The 16,699-nt window shown below is 40.8% G+C and overlaps 1 protein-coding gene across 4 annotated transcripts in view; it reads right to left on the bottom strand.

The window, feature by feature from the left end:
• The window catches only part of EP300 (EP300 lysine acetyltransferase), a 130,272-nt gene that overhangs the window by 62,001 nt on the left and 51,572 nt on the right, over window positions 1-16,699 (bottom strand). For all 4 annotated transcript variants that reach the window (XM_074941654.1, XM_074941650.1, XM_074941651.1 and 1 more), the window contains exons 4-6: window positions 14,360-14,621; window positions 12,549-12,662; window positions 11,003-11,239 (exon numbers count right to left, since the gene is read on the bottom strand). In XM_074941654.1, coding sequence (XP_074797755.1) covers window positions 11,003-11,239; window positions 12,549-12,662; window positions 14,360-14,621 — 613 coding nt within the window. The remainder of the gene's footprint in view (window positions 1-11,002; window positions 11,240-12,548; window positions 12,663-14,359; window positions 14,622-16,699) is intronic.

Genomic DNA, 16,699 nt, shown 5'->3' with positions numbered 1-16,699 from the left:
ATAACAAATTCTTCTATACTCCTTTTCCACTCTATTTTTAAAAACCCTATTAAGGCAAAGTTACAACAAAATGTTAACATACTACATCATACAGTACTTATTTCAGGATCAGTTTAATAGTCAAAAAACCTGGCTAAAGATTCCGGCTTGCTGGTTGGGGAGCCTCTTCCTCAGAGTATGCTAAAAAAGGGTAACCAAATTTCTACATAGATATCTCCTCTTGTGTATATACTTGATGTGAAAGCTTTTCATTACAAACACTGTCCAGACTTTTCTGTACCACAACTCTAAAGTTGTATTGTATATTGGAAAAATAGGACGAAGTCTTGTTGCTAACAAAAATATATTTGTCATTCTGTTTTTAAAATGGAGATCCTTGACTGGAATATAAAGTATTCAGGTTAAGGGATCTCAGGGAAACTGGCATTTTGTTATAAGACAAAACTCGAACAATTTCCTCCCCAAACCATCTAATTCCTGGACACAACACCACATATGAAATATGTTCCCCTTTCCCCACAATCCCTCCAACAGAGTACATTCCTGGTAGCAAAAAAATATGATGGATCTTAACCGGAGTCAAATGTTATCTATACAGTAATTTATAAAAATTTTCTTTGTGAGCTACACAAACTGAAGATGTACATCACCTCTTCCATATGAAGATCCACTCACCTAGATCAATTTCTTTGCCCAAATCCCTCTCCTGTCTTGTCATCTGGGTTGTTTTCCTATCAACATCTTTTTCAATCAAAATTGTACATATCTTAGAAACTGAACTTTGTGTTCACACTTGCTCCTGGGTCAGCTCCTCAAAATGTGGTTAAAAGGTCTAGATAGAGCAATCTTGTATCCAGAGTTCACAATAAAATGTTTGATTTGTAAATACTGAAATATGGGATCTACATATTATTTACATTATTACGTATCTCTTGGTATGATTTCAAATCAGGACCTAGGAACAGCTGTCCAAATTGAGTAATCTCAGCTCTTACCCACAATGAATAGTCACTTTGATATTTCCTAGGGATAAATTCATGATTACTAGTGAAAGTAGCTAAGAAAAAGGCTTTGATAACAGGTGCTTAAAAAAATTATCCAAAGCTAAGGTGGTCTGGATGAAAGGGTGATTTTTTTTATTTTTGGTGACCTAAATTTTGTTATTCTTTGAGTGCTTGTTCATGTCCATTCCAATGTAGGTGTGTACTTGCCCTGAGCACGGTCACCAGAAAAGTTTTTCCCTCAATGGTATCTGTTGGGTTGGCTCTGATTCCGCCTGAAGTTGTGCTCTCATAGCACCGGTATAAAGGGCTCTGCCAACTCACCACCCGCTCAGTTCCTTCTTACCACCTGTAACGGTAGTTTCATTCCTGCTTCTGCAAGTACTCCTCAGTGGACTTTCTCTAAACTCTGTAGAGAATTTAAGCCCACACCAAGAAGGACAGAGATGCTAGATTTCACAATATCCTCATCGAGGCAGCGCTCTGACCTCCATAAGAGCCAGGCTACTGGGACTTGGCACCGAGTACTTCGGCCTCAGTAAGAAGTGCCCCAGCCTCACTTTGAGACACCCAGCACAGTTTCCAGTCGCCGGAACCAATGCAAGACGCTACAACTGCGTCTAAGGAACCATGGCGCTATCAAATATCTCCAGTGCCAAAGAAAGATGCACCGGCGAGACATTAGGCGCCGTTCACCCTCGCCAGCGCCTATGAAGAAACAAAGGCAGACAGACAGATGGGCTGATCTCCAACACGGAGATCAGCAGGAAAAGGGAACACTGCCAGGGTGAGACCTGGGTTGGGCCACCCTGGGACGCCTACAACCCATGCTGTGCCATTGACTCTGGTCCCAGAATGAGAGCCGTTGAATCCAGCACTGATAGACTCACCAACATGAGACAGGTCAGAGGTCTAAAACCCAGCCAGTGTTGTCGATGCCAGAGGCCTTCACAGCAGCAAGGGACTTACTCGTGCTGTCAGTACCAACGTTCCTGGCTCTATGGGAACTGTCAATGGCAGTACCGACATGAAGGACTTCTGCAGGCTCGAGGCCACAGATAGTTTCAGAGGGGAAACCAGCCATGATGGCACAACCCAGGCCCCTTCCTCCCAGCACCGCTCACCAGCGCCGGTTGGCACTGCTCTACCCCGGTCTCCAGAGTGATCCTTGGAGATGGACTCTTAAGCGGAGTCCTATGTCTCACGGCGGAGCCAGCAATTCCAGTTTAGGCACTATCCCGCCATTGATCCAAGTCAAAGGGTGCCGCCAGGACAGTAGCAGTTCCCCATATAGTGACCTTTTTGGAACCTCTGGGCATTTCCAGCGCAACAGTCCCATTCCAGGAGATCATACTCAGTGGCTTCAGAGCCCAGACTGCCACCACCACAGCACGATCCAGGCTCCAGTACAGAGGCCGGTGCTGTATGTCGGGAGATGGCACCATGGGATTCGGCTGGAGCTGAGGACAAAGAGTAGGGCTTGGTGCCTGTCCAAGCATCCTCCTCCTTTTCCCTAGATGAGGCGGTCATGGAGACTGATGTTGCATCCCTGCAGGAGGATTATAAGTCACCCTCCTTAGGAGCTCTTTATGTATCTCAGAACCTGGAAATCCAGGCACTGATCTTATTCATAGAAAGGAAAACTACTCAACTGCTCGTGGCAACTGCAGACAGGATGAAAGGCTCCCCAATCTCCGCCCAGATAATATTATCGTGGATCACCTCCTGTATCTGCACATGCTATGACCTGGCAAAAGTCCTGGCTCTGGACCTAACGGCACATTCCACAAGGGTACAGGCATCTTCAGCTGCATTTGTGGCACAGGTTCCCATCCAGAACCTCTGTAGAGCAGCAATGTGGTCTTTGGTCCACACTTTTGCATTTCACTATGTCATCACTAAGCAGGCCAGAGATGATGCTTTCTTTGGCAGAGCAGTGCTACAGTCTGCTTGTCAATCAACTCCGAACCCCTGTTCCTACACTTGCTTGGGAGTCACCTACATTGGAATGGATATGAGTAAGCACTCGAAGAAAAAACAGTTACTAATCTTCCATAACTGTTGTTCTTCAAGATGTATTGCTCATGTCCATTCCAAAACCCTCCCTCCTACCCCGCTATCAGAGTTAGCCAGCAAGAAGGAACTGAGAGTGTGGCAAAGAACAGTTACAGAAGATTAGTAACCTTTTTTTTTAAACCTAAAAGTTACTATAGCTGTAAGTGGGGTCCAGTCTTGTTCAAGTTTTAAAGTGTTTGGATGGTCTATTGTTAACCCACTCGATCATATTTTAGTTATGATTCATAATAAGCCAAATTAGGGAAAGCTAGCCCACCCCACTTGGTAGGCTTATCCAGAACTTTAGAACTCACCCTTTTTCTTTTGTTTCTATAAAACTTTAATAGTGCATGCTACCATGCTTTAATGTCATGTCGGGAATACCAACATGGATGCACAGAAACAAAAATAACAACTTTGAGAGGACATTTATCTTTAGTAAGACTACACAACAACCTAGCCAAGAAATTTCATATTCGTTCCATTCCTCCAAGAATTACTTTATTCCACGGTGAAGAGTAATTTGCCTTAAGAAGATTATGTTTTTCCACAATATTTTTTCTTAAATTGTAAAGGTTCATTCACCCATTTAAATTTATGTAGCCTACCAGTTTGTTTTGACCCTTTGGGGTATATTAATTCCTAAAATTTCTGAGTTATCATATTTTATTTTGAAGCCGGATATCTGCCCAAATTCTGAAGTCAATTGTTCTACAATTTTTAAATGACGCTTCTAGATCCTGCAAACATTACAAGAGAGTCAGGATATTTTGTGTTCTAATCCAGAAGATGTTTTGATGCCTTCTACCAAAGGGCTGTTTCTCAGATTTATTGTGAATAGCTCTATTGACAGAGCAAACATGATGGATTATGAAGCAACCCTATCTTGCACATCTAGACAAACTAAAAGGAGACAATTCATGACCATTAATCAAAGCAGATGCTTGAGGATCAGCATACAGGACCAACATGCCCACAGAAAACTGATTTCCAAAACCAAACCTTACCAAAATCTGTCTGAGGTTCTCCCACACCAGCCAGTCAAAGATTTTCACAATATTCAAAGAAAAAACCACCACCAGGAGGAATTGTTAGAATTAACATGATCAAATTTAGAGTTCTTATATAAATGCCTGCCAGCAACAAACAAGACTAGTCAGGATGAACACATCTGGGCAAATTTTAGCATCCACATTAAATTTAAGAAATAGGTATGTATGATGCACAATTGGCAAGATCTTTTCCTTCTTTAGGAATGACCACAATTTTTGCCTCTTTCCATGAATCTGGTGTCTTCCTCCCCTGCAATATACAGCAGAACTTCAGCGTTACGAACACCAGAGTTACATACTGACCACACCTCAGTTGGAACCAGAAGTACAAAATCAGGCAGTATCAGAGACACCCCCCCCAAAAAAACGCAAACAGTACAGAAATGTGTTCATCTACTAAAAAAATAACGGGAAAGCAGCATTTTTCTTCTGTATAGTAAAGTTTCAAAGCTATATAAAGTCAATGTTCAGTTCTAAACTTTTGAAAGAATAACCATAACGTTTTGCTCAGAGTTATGAACAACCTCCATTCTTGAGGTGTTTGTAACTCTTGAGGTTTTACTGTACCATTAATCAATTCAGTGACAGTAGGCTTTAGAGCTCTAATACTCCACAGGAAACCCATCAAGACCTGGAGCTTTACTGGATTTTGAATTCTTAATTACAACTTCAACATCCTCTGCAGCAATTAGCTTACCAAGAATGGCCATATCATCCTCTGAAAGCCAAGGTAGCTTCACACTCCTCAAATGCCTGTTTAAAAGTTCAGGATTTGGAGGTTCTGAAGCATACAAAGTATGGAAAAGTTAATAAATGTTTCAGAGATCTATTTGATGCCAGTTTCTAAGTCTCCCTTTTTATTTCTCATCAGAGGGATGGCCGATATATCCTGTTTCTTTTTTTACTTTCTGGCTAAAAGCCTATCAGCTTTATTGCCCTTTTCATAATATTTTTATTTAATATATTTAAGTGTTTGCTCAGCCTTATCTGTCTGTAACGGGTTAATCTTCCCTCTTACCTTAATTATATTCTCCTACACTTTTAGATCATATAGATTTAGGTCAACCTTCTTTAACCAAACTCTTCAAGAGCTCTCCTCTTGTTGAGGTAGAATTCTCTATTTATAAGGATCCCCCTCATTACTGACTTTCCAGCACTCAAGACAACATTTTCAATTATCCCTTTTTTATTCTGTATATTCTTGAAAATTTTCTTCCAGGTCTTGAATTCTATGGGGGTGGGGGAAGGGTCACACAATAAAGCTCTATTTAACATCTAGGCCTTTCATTTTTCCACTGAGTCCCAATCTCAATCTAGTACATGCAGCTAGGTGCACAATCAGATCAAGTTATAAATCTCAAATTAGTATTTTTGACTAAATTAGCAAAGTCCTAGAAACAAAAGTCATATTAATCCTGGAATAAGATCCATGAGTAACAGAATAATATCTACAGTCAGATTTACCATAATTTTAATTCTGAGACCCAACTTTTTAATATAATCTTTTCTATTAAAATATAATTAACACCTGCTTCTGTTCTCTAATCCCTCTTTTCTTTCTCTCCTCCCTTCCTATGAATTCCCCCATATTTGCCTGGACCCCGTGGCCATTTTAGTTCTCTGCTGGGGGGATAGGAGGGAGGTGTTTATGTTAACCTTACCTTTCAGCTCATTTATTCTACCCTGATCGAATTGGCCCTGTCAACACTGGTTCTCCACTTGTGAGATAACTCCCTTCTCTTCATGTGTCAGTATATAATGCCCGCATCTGTAATTTTCACTCCATGCATCTGAAGAAGTGGGCTTTTTACCCACGAAACCTTATGCCCAAATAAATCAGTTAGTCTTTAAGGCCACCGGACTCCTCCTTGTTTTAGTGATTTCTTGGTGACTTGTGGCACTAATGCCTTTGATCCCATTCAGATTGTTCTTGATCTGATTTGCCTATTCCCATGTCCGTAAGTACCTCCTCCCCCGCTTCCTGATCTGAGACAGATATACATAGATCTATCCTTCCATTTAAGGAACAGTCTAAATGGAATCCCCACGTGTATCTTATATTGTTCTTTCTAAGAATTGTGGTCACATGGTATAGTTCTCTTTACTTTCTAAGGGCTGAGATTGCCAGATCTGGGAAAATCTGTATGGGCTGGTTAAGAATCATCAGTGGTTCAGCTCCCTCCCTCATTGCTCTCAGTATTGTATCCTTGTCTTGATAGTAGTGTAGACAGACAATTGCATCTCTTGGACTGGAGCCTGCTGGAAGCCTGGGGAAAGGGATCTGTGAGCCCTCTCAATATGAATGTAATTCTTATTGCCCAGTTTTAATAGGTCATGGAAAATATCATCCAATGTGTCCAGAATACCTTTAAATCCTTATGTTATTCCTGTGTTCTCTACTTTCCATGTCCTCTAGCTTTAATTCTATTTCTTTTTCTCTGTTCAATTCCGATTCTTTCACAGAGATTAATTGTGCTGTCCAATTGCTCATTTAATCCTGCTTCCACATCTGATATTTTTCCATTAATCTCATTTCATTTTTTGATATCTAATGAAAGCATAGAACTCTTCCCTCATCTCCTTATTCAATCTTTTGATTTTAACAGCAGGTCCTTCAGGTCACCCTTTGTGACTGGGGCTTCGCTACCCACCTCCATAGTCTGTTTGCTCGAAGTGGAGTTACTCTTTTTCATGGACATGTCTTCATTCTGGGGGGACAAATCTTTGTATTGGAAGATTCCTTTCCCTTCCCAGACATCTAGATCATCTTTCCTCCTTGCCTATTGTGCCTCTCCCCCAAGATGGTTGCCACCACATTCCCCCTTTCCAAAATGGCCACTGCCACACTTCCTCCCCCAGCCACACTAGTACATTTTTTTTTTTTAAATAAGTTCTGCAGGCTGATGGCACTGGATACTTTTGCTGAATTTTCTCCCCCAGAAGCTGCTCTCTGGGACTGGGATCTGGCCAGCTCTCTTCACCCTTCTTTTTCTCTTTCCAAAACTAGCTCCACGGATGGTTATTCATATTTAGGGCACAGATCTGTTGATTCAGACTGGCTTGGTTCTTTTTATCTTCTTAAATTGTTTTCTTTTTCCCTCCCCTTTATTGCAGAGAGCTGGAGTTAACCATCATCTTGTTTGCGACTTTAGCCACACTCCCTCCACTAATTTATACAGTGTATTGTGTATCATAGTCCAGGACTAAGTTCTGCCATTCAGATAAGCTACAATTCCATGGACATTCACCCTGGTGATAATGGCAGATCTAAGACAGGAGAGAGTTACAGAATACAAACTGCCATACCAAAGAAAGCCATGGTCCACCTACACTGGTACCCTGTTTGACAAGAGCTAGTGCTGTCAGAGGAAGGGTTCCTCTTCTTCTGATCAGTTAAAAGTTTCTGTAATAGTGGAATACTACAGCATGGAAGAAGGACATTTCTTTCTAATCTCAGGTGGTGATCAGCTCTGAAGTCTGAAGGTTGTAATTTTTCTAATGTTTAGTTGCAGATACTAGTCTTAATCACTTGTGTAATGCTATTTTGAATCTTACTATGCTATCTGTCTCAATATTCTTCTCTAGAGTGTTCCACGTATGGGATTATGTGGGGAAAATCAAGGAAGTGAGGAAGCCAGCAATAAAAGAATCATCAGTGATCCTGCTGATTTAAAGAAGTTTCAAAGATTCCCAGCCCTGGCAGCTTTATCTTCCACTGTAAAGTTATTCCTGTGCTATGTCTTTGACCCACAGAAGTCTTTTCACACAATGAAAATTTCTCTTGGTTTTACTGTTGTTGCTGCCTTTAACTTCACCCTTTACCCATAACAGAACAGAAAGACATTTGGTTAACAGGAGTGCACACTGGGTCTTCTGTAGTCAGTCTATTTTTATTTACTGCCATCATTTCTCTTATCCTCTCCAAGTAAAAAGCAAGTGTTAAATTTCTCAATTCCTCATCTGCCATCCTTCATGCCAAGGCCTGAATTTGTTAGCCTTTTACAGACCCATTCTATTTCTGACAAAAAACTGAGCACAGCATTTGAGGTCAAACTTATCTGACAAATCTGCATGAACATCAGTATTTACCTCAGTGAGTGGCTAAGTCAGTAAAGAATCCATGTTAACTTGCAAAGCTATTCAGAAGGCATATTGGCTGCTCATAAATTATGACTGGGAGAGGAGAGAATACCAGGAACTGACAATCCCTGATTTGAGAAGCTAATCAGTATCTAAAGAAGGGTGACATTCACAATAGGACTACATAAAGTTGGAGTCCCAAGTCTAATCAGACTTCCATCATAGTGCTGGCTCTTTAAAAATGATGCTATTACCATGAATGGTGTATTCCTACAAATTTGTGTGTGCTTGAGAGGGACATGGGTGAACAAATCAATGACAACTTGTTTGAAGATGATTCAACTGGCCAATTTCTTGAGAAGACCTTTGAAATTGTACCTCTTGACACCACCAAGAGAGGAGATTTTCAGAAGTTTACCATTTTACCCATCAAGCACAATCTAGACAAGAATTACTCCCCCCTCTTGATCAGCTCCAACTGGCTAGTCTTCACAAATGCTATTCTTTACAGACTGTGGCAGAATATCTAAACAGCAACAGTCATTCACAAGTATTAAAGATACTAGTGGAGGAGGGAAAGAGGAGTTTCATCTTCATGATGTACAATGGTTTGAAAGTTTAAGGCTTTATGGTTGGTGGTTTTACTTCAAAAAATTTTGGTTTGTTGGAGGATTTTTTTTTTCCTTTTAGAAAGAATCGGAGAACTGAAGAAAGTCACAGCTCTCATCTAAAGGGGTTGTGGTACTCAAAACTTTCACAAGGAGCTTTCCTTCCAAAAGTCTGATGGGAATCTGAGTCAAACAGGTATTATAAAATGATGAGTTTTGTCGTCTGGCTAAAAATCTCTTCCTCTCTTAACTGGTCAGGTTTCAGTTTCTTGTAGGATAACATAAGACTAATCATTCAGGCTTGATTCTCCCAGCAAAAATGCCAAAACAGGAAAAAAAAGGGGGACACACTCTTCCAGGCTACCTTCAAAGTCAAGTAAAGTATCCTTCAGCCATCTGCAAACTACAATGGCATTTTGCACTTATAGAAACAAGCATGAGAAAGAAAAAAAAAAGGTTTGTTCTGATGAAGCTATATTGTATATCAATAGCAAGGCCAAGCATGAGAATAAGAGCAGACCAAGGTTGAGAAAAATCAACACTAATCCAGGGCAGAACTGTGTCCTTTGGTGTTATCTACAGTCTTCGTATTCAGAGATGACAATAGCACAGATTGGCTAAAATGAAAATAATCTGAGGAGAAAAGGAGCCACACCCTGAGGGATTGCAGTTTAATTTCTCTCCACTAATCCAATAATAATAATAAAGAACATGAATCTCAACAGGCTCTCCAGAAACTTCAGAGAGCAACTATCCTCAGAAATAGGGTTTAGCTCTAGCACACATTTCTCCTATGACTAAAGAACAGGAAAATATTCTTCAGAAAATAGTCTAGAGATACGAGGAAAGCCAGATCAATCAGAGTGGGTTGGGAAGACCTTGATATCCATCAATTGAACCTTAAATGCACCACATAGGTTACTTCACAGAAAACAATAAAATTCTGCGCTTTTCACCTGGGTAAAGACAACCAAAGAATGGCTATGCTAATCTCAAAGCATCCATTTAACTGTCTTAATTTACATTACATTTTGTTTTGTTAAATGAGGTTACTCAAATGCACCATCTTTATTTGCGAAGAAGAGTCACACTGGAGTGGTATGAAGCAAATATTTTACTTTTGTGCACTTGCACCTACTGCAAGCATGAATGTGTAGCGACTGCTACAGGGCCACATGAGAATCTCATCATCTCAGTGTATCACATTTAAAAGGTTTTATTCTGAAGTGTTTTAAAGATACACAGCTATGTATTTTTTTTTTAAATTGTACATGAAAGCACTCTGAGTTTGGGGCAACTGGAGGGAGGAGCCCCAGGCGTTGGACAGGAGCGGCAGGAGGTCTAAGAGGGAGAAGAGTTGGGCATGAGTGGCAGAAGGCCTAAGAGGGAGAAGAGCTGGGGAGCCATTACCTTTTCCCCTGGGCTTGAAGAGTTACTGTTAACTTCTGGGACAAGGGAACATTCCACCTCTTCTCTTCCCAGAGGGGAGTCTCAGGAGAAAGCTCATCTCACTCTGGGGCCCCCTGCTTCCCCTCTCCTGGGCTGGTCTCTTCCTATTACCATTCCTTTCTCATTATACTGGGGCAGGCCCTTCTGGTAGCAATCACGCGCTTATGTTATTTTGTCTTGTTTTATAATGAAAATAAGATCACAGTAGTATTTTAAAATACTGAGCTTAAAATTGCTGAAACTTTATTTTAAGCAGTAACACCAATTTTTTTTTTCCAGTTCAGTTTCAGGTCAGGAGGTAGGACAAAATTCTGGTTCAGGTTTGGTTCTGGTTCAAATAAAAATTCTGGTTCAAACTGGTTATCTGGTTCCAGTTTGACTCCCTGGGTAGCTCAGATACAAGGTAAGATCTCTAAGTACTCTTTGGTGGTTCTAAAATAAGCAACGTAGGGACAGAACGATTCTAAGCATCTAAACAATGAGCTGAGGACAGCAATTCCCTATTTAGCTCTTTCAAATTTTTAAGCAAACACTACAAAACAAATGACAATGCTGTAAAATGCTTCAATCTGCATCTGATCATGAAGTCATACCTGCATTCCAGTATTGTGCAAGGTGTGAATATACACAAAGCAGTTCTGAAACAAAAATACTTAAGGAAATCTTGAAGCATTTTCATATCATGAAGCATGCATTAGACAAAGCATAGAAGATAGCTGCATACAATTTGTATTTTAATACTTGAGTGTCAACTTACTCATGGGGTTCATAGGGCGCAGACCCTGGGGTGACTGCCCTTGCTGCTGATTCTTCACTTGAGCCTGGGATTGCGTCTGCATCTGGTTCCCTTGATAGGTCAGTCCAAGGGCTGCATAGGCCCTCTCAATGGAGCTAGGGTCAATCTGACTGGTAGTGTTTATAGAGGACGTAGTCTGTTGCCCTACCCCTACAGAGCCAGTATTTGCAAGTCCTGCGGCAGCTCCCCCCAGTAATGCTGGAAAAGACAGATACCATATCAACAAAAATGTCAGAAACTGAGACCAAAGAAAAAGGTAAAAGTGCACAAAATTTCAATTGTTGGTATGACCAAAATATACCCTTACAAGAGCAGTTACATGAGCACCCTGATCAAGAGAGTCCACAATGCGAAGTTTGAGGAATTTTACCCTACCACAATGTACTACTTTCACTATGAACGGGGAACAGTAAATTTACACTAATATTAAATGTACTGGACATGTCAGTTTGCTTTAACCAGTTTAAAGCTCAAGCAGCACATAATCAGATGTTAAAGGCCCGAGGAGCAGAGTCCTTCAGATTGCTCATGGAGTTCTCTATTTCTCTCTCTCGATACAAAGTTTCAGAACAGAGGTAAACAGCCTAGAGGACCAGTTGTGAGAAAAGCACAAAGTAGCAAGGAGAATGGTTTGGGTTTTTTTCCTGGAGGGATTACTGGGAAACAGAAGCATTGGGATATTTAGACAGGAACAACAAGGGAGAGTCAGGCAGCAAGAAAAATTTTGGGCAAGTAACATTAGGAGAAGGATGGGGGAGCATGCTGGGACATAATGCAGAAGCTGCCAGGGTAAAAAGAGATGAATTTATGTAGAATATTCTTCACATGGCAGAAAAGTGTCCACTTAGAACGGGAAGAAGAGGGGCTGGTCAGGTGAGAAGCAGAAGTTACTTTCATTCAACCGTAGCTGAAGGTCAGAAGAGTATGTGGTAAACCCTACAAATCTTTTGCTCTAATTACACATATGGTGTTCTGTTATCAGGGCATTTATAAACCAGAAATTTTAAGAATTCCAAAACTAGACTTTGAATTCAAGTAGTATATAACCTGGCATAAATATAACACTGTAATATCATTTAATACTTTCATATTGATCTGAGCAGGCAAAAGTTCTTAGAACATACCACTTTTTAATCTTTAGTGTGCAAACCCCACTTTCACAGTACTGACAAGGATGAAAATGGACATGCCCAACATTTCTTCTCTCAGAACTACCAGCCCTTGGGCCGCCCCAGCATCATGCTGGCCTCCTCTCTCCAGCTAAAAAGGGCTAAATTACGCTATCTAAGGGGGCTTTCAACACTATATTGGGTACTAGCTAGAGAAAGAGGGGATATTCTTCCAAAGCAACATGAAAATCCTTATCCTCACATGTTAGTTCCTGGATGACACGGCAGCTCTACTCTGATCCATACTCTTAGGGGCTTACAATAACACAGATCTAACACTAAACATGACCTTTTATGGTTAATCTAGTATGCAAAGGCTTGAATTGCATGAGGCTTACACTGTTGGTTTCTTTTGTCCCCAGCATTTTTGAGCGGCAAACACACAGGACAGTCATGTCTTGTACAATTCTTCCAGTGCGAGATGATTTGTCGTGAAGATGCGCAGTGTGCCACTAGGAAAGGGAAGAGGAACAAAAACATTTTAAAAAGATAATTCTACATTTTCATTTCTCCACATGCTTCTCTCTCATGCCCATTCACATGCGCACACACACGGGACCATCAAGTCATGGCTCTATGAAGGATAACAGCACAAAATATCTTAATCAGAGATAGAGATTTATTAAGGTATCTGGTCTAACCTCTTACCAGGACAGGATTTAGAGTGTTTTCTGTGCAGAAAATAAAGATGTCTTACAGTTCAGTTTTGTTGCTAAACAAAAGTTAAGGTCCTTTCCATTAGGTTTATATATGCCATCCTGCTCTCCTTTCAAATTTAAAAGCACAAATGAGAATTTAGTGCAGGTGAGAGTTTTCAGAATAAAAATCGGAAATCGAAGCATGCTCACACACACACACACCCATCCATACCCAGTGCTCTTAGCCAAACTGTCCCATGCTTCACCTGACGGAATCAGTTTTGGGGGCAGAGGGGATTTTTCATGTATGCTTGCTGTCCCTGTCAACAACCCCAAATGAGGTACAAGTGTCAGAAGAGTGTGCAGTTGCCCACTAGCCACTACAAACTGTTTCATCCTGTTTCTTTTCCATCAACTAATTGTACAAAAGCCAATGAATAGCCAGAAATCTGCAACAACTGTCACTGTTTCAACTTTCTCCCAGGTCAGTACAGACCAGAAACAAGAGGCTTCAATGTTATTAAACCAATCCCAAAACATCCACTTTCCTAGGTGTTAATTCTTTCATACTTTCAGTGAGAAAAAAATTAAAGGGTGTTTACCTAAGACTTACTGCCGAACTTAAACTGAACTGTGTAGAACTGTAAGTAAGTTAAAACAAGACTACAAGGTATGCACAAAACATGGGTTCCATTTTGACCCATTATTAACTACAACATGAAGGACAGTCGCTCCACAGCCAAAAAGGGCATATAAAAAAAGTGTATTCCTTGATGGCTTATGTTTACCTTTACTCTCTAGGAAACTACCATTGGAAGTCTTTTAATAAAAGAAGTGGTCAGGACCTCAATTTTTTATTAGTCATCCTAAATACGGTATATTTCCAGCACCACAGTCTCCAAACACGCATATGAGGCACTGGATGCTTAATGACTCAATATATAGCACTCTCCCCTCTGAACCCCCAACACCAGCTACTGCAGCACTCCCTTGGCAGTTTCCAAACTAAGTACTGTCAAAGCTGACCCTTTACCATGTGAGATCTGACAATATCACAGCCAGAGGTCAAATGGCTGTGGGCCATTGTTAACAGTTACAGTAAAACTGTCTTAGAGACCATCTCTGAAGGAAGACCACTTGTCACTGCAAGACTACTTGCAGAGGCCATAGAACACCACTGCTCTCTGGTGTGCAAACCTTTGAAAAGACCTCCTACAAGCAACTACTTTTGCTAACTCTCACAAGTGATCACTCTTGGTAGGTTTTATTGCATTTCAGAATGGGGGCAAAACTTGAATGGTTATGCCTCTGCATCACAAAAGGTGCTTAACCCTTTCTTTTCTTAACATGCAGATGTGATCATGGAAGCATCCTGCTGTCAAAATCCTCTTATAAGCTAAATTCCCCAGTGTCTGTAAGTGAGAAAAATTCTACATCGTCTCTTTCACGGAGTCCTGTCCAATCCTATATTTATTCTTGTAAGCACACTCACATGCTCACTCTCTACTTACCCTGGCAGGATTTGCCAGCCTGGCAGTGTGTCATGTGGTTGAGGACATTCTTCATGGTACGGCAATGAGGGAGGTTGCATTGTCGCACCTCACCATTTGCCTGTTCCCGCCGCTGGCACTTGTGAGCATGTAAGAGGAGAACGAGCTGCTGCTGAATGAGTTTGCGTTTTTCTGGGTCTGCTGTAGGTGCACCTGACCCCATTCCCTGGGGAGCAGCTGGCACCATCCCAGCTTGCTGAACTTGAGTAGCCTGCTGCTGGCCCTTGAGGGAAGTGACAGAGACACACACAAATTAAAATCAAGTCCCTTTTTAAAAAGGGTCAATTCGCTGATTAGCTAGATTATACACAAAATCATCTGCTAAAAACAGATCATGAATACAATTTTGCATTGAGAACTATACCTTCCACCTACCTTTAACCAATGATTACCAGAATTAAATATTTATTAACACTGTTGCACACTGGTATTGAAACTCGTTGCTGACAACAGTACTTTCAGCCTCTTTCCTCCTCCCCCACCCCCCTTTCCTTTTTTTCTACCTTATCTATATGATTTTCTTAAGGCCACTTCAATTCACACACACTTTCAGATTGACTTGTGAGGCACACTACTTAAAGTCTCATTAAATATGACTAGATCTAAACTTCATTTTTAAAACATCAGAAAGAGCTGTGGGTGCAGCTGTTTAAATGTAAGATAAATCTAACAGAGAGAACTCCTGTAGCACTTGTACAATTATTTAAAGAGGTGCTAACAAAAAAAGTCCTGCACCTTTGAAAGCAACAGAGTCAAATTGAAGAGGAGATGGTTGGGAAGTTGCCTAGCCACAAAGATTTCATGCAGGCATACAGAACACAAAGGTTCTACCTATTCTCTACCAGAGATGCCACACAACTTCCAGGTACTGCACAGTATAATTAGCCTAGACTGTGCTGTTCCATTTAGCATTTCCTTCAAATGACCTGTGATTAGTTCTTTGCGGGGCTCGGGGCTCCTTTGTGCCTTTTCAATGTGAAAACCTGAGGCTTCTGATGGACTGTCTACTTCTAATTAATTTGATGTAATCTCTGATGAGGACTGAAGATTCTTCTGGGATCTTCTGAGATTCACTATCTGTGTGATCTTGTCCCCATGGTTTCTTTAGTTGCTTTGAATAGCATTATCAACATCCTCCTTCCGCAAAAGGAGGAGAGCGAGGTTAAGGGCACCATTAAGTCTTAATGCTCAAGTGCTGCCATTTACTGGCTTGTTTGCAACCTTTCTGTTTTAGGCAGGAGACCTGGGAAGGTAGTGTTTGTTTCGTTCTAGGTGCACCTGGATGTATAAGTCATCTTAAGCAGGTTTAAGTCTGAACTGAAGCTTTCTGAAGAGGAGATTGTTCATGACCCTTACTAGCACAACCCTCCTGATGTTTTGACATTTGGGCTACCTGGCCATAGTGGTCATGCTGGACCTTTCCAAGGATTCTGCAAGTACAAGAGGTTGCTTCAGAAACTATGCCTACAGTTCTGTGTATGGAACTACGCTCTTGATATATGAGTAAAAGATTGGAATTAGTGATGAACTGTTCTTCAAAATAGCCTGAAATGCAGTATTCAGGACTTTATCCTATTTCATCCATACTCAATGTATATAACGCTTCCTACTGAGATCGCCTCTAAACATGAGGTGGAGTATGAGTATGCCAAACAAACATTTATTTCGACTCGTGGATCCTGTTTGATCAATATCTGCTTTGGAGATGTGCTTGGTCAATACTGATATCCAAAGCCATTAATGCTATCTGCTCCTCAACCTATAAAGACTTAAAGTTTGATATTAGGTAGCGGTAGTCAGTACAAGGATATCCTCTTTGGTGCCTCCCGCTCTCCTCCCCATCTTCTGAGGGGATACGTTAAATAGAATGATGCTAGAACTCTGGCATTATTTTGGACATTCCTTCCAGAGAAAACTATCAGATATAGTACAAAAGTGTTTTTCCACTAAATTTGTACCAGCCACACTTTGACTTATCCTGTAACAACGTTTGCAACAGCAATGTATTCAAGACAAAAGGTTTAGTGACTATAATTTTCTCCTAGTAGGACTTTTAGCAGGGCTCTTTACCACTTATAGAATGCAGCAACACTGTTGCGTTAGGAATAAGCACTGGCTGCCTGTTAATGACAAACTGATTAAGACAGTCCTGTTGGTTTTTAGAGTTCTGAAAGATTGTAGGACCTTATATTATTTATATTACTGTAGTACCAAGCAGCCCTAATCATGGACCAGGACACCATAAGAACCCTTTTCTTGTTGCTTATTTTGACAGGTAACCAATCTCATACCAAGAGTTCC

Source organism: Natator depressus, chromosome 1 (assembly GCF_965152275.1).
Source record: "Natator depressus isolate rNatDep1 chromosome 1, rNatDep2.hap1, whole genome shotgun sequence".
NCBI classification, from domain to species: Eukaryota; Metazoa; Chordata; order Testudines; family Cheloniidae; genus Natator; species Natator depressus.
The sequence above is the reverse complement of the archived record's forward strand: the minus strand, read 5'-3'. Positions and strand labels throughout refer to the sequence as shown.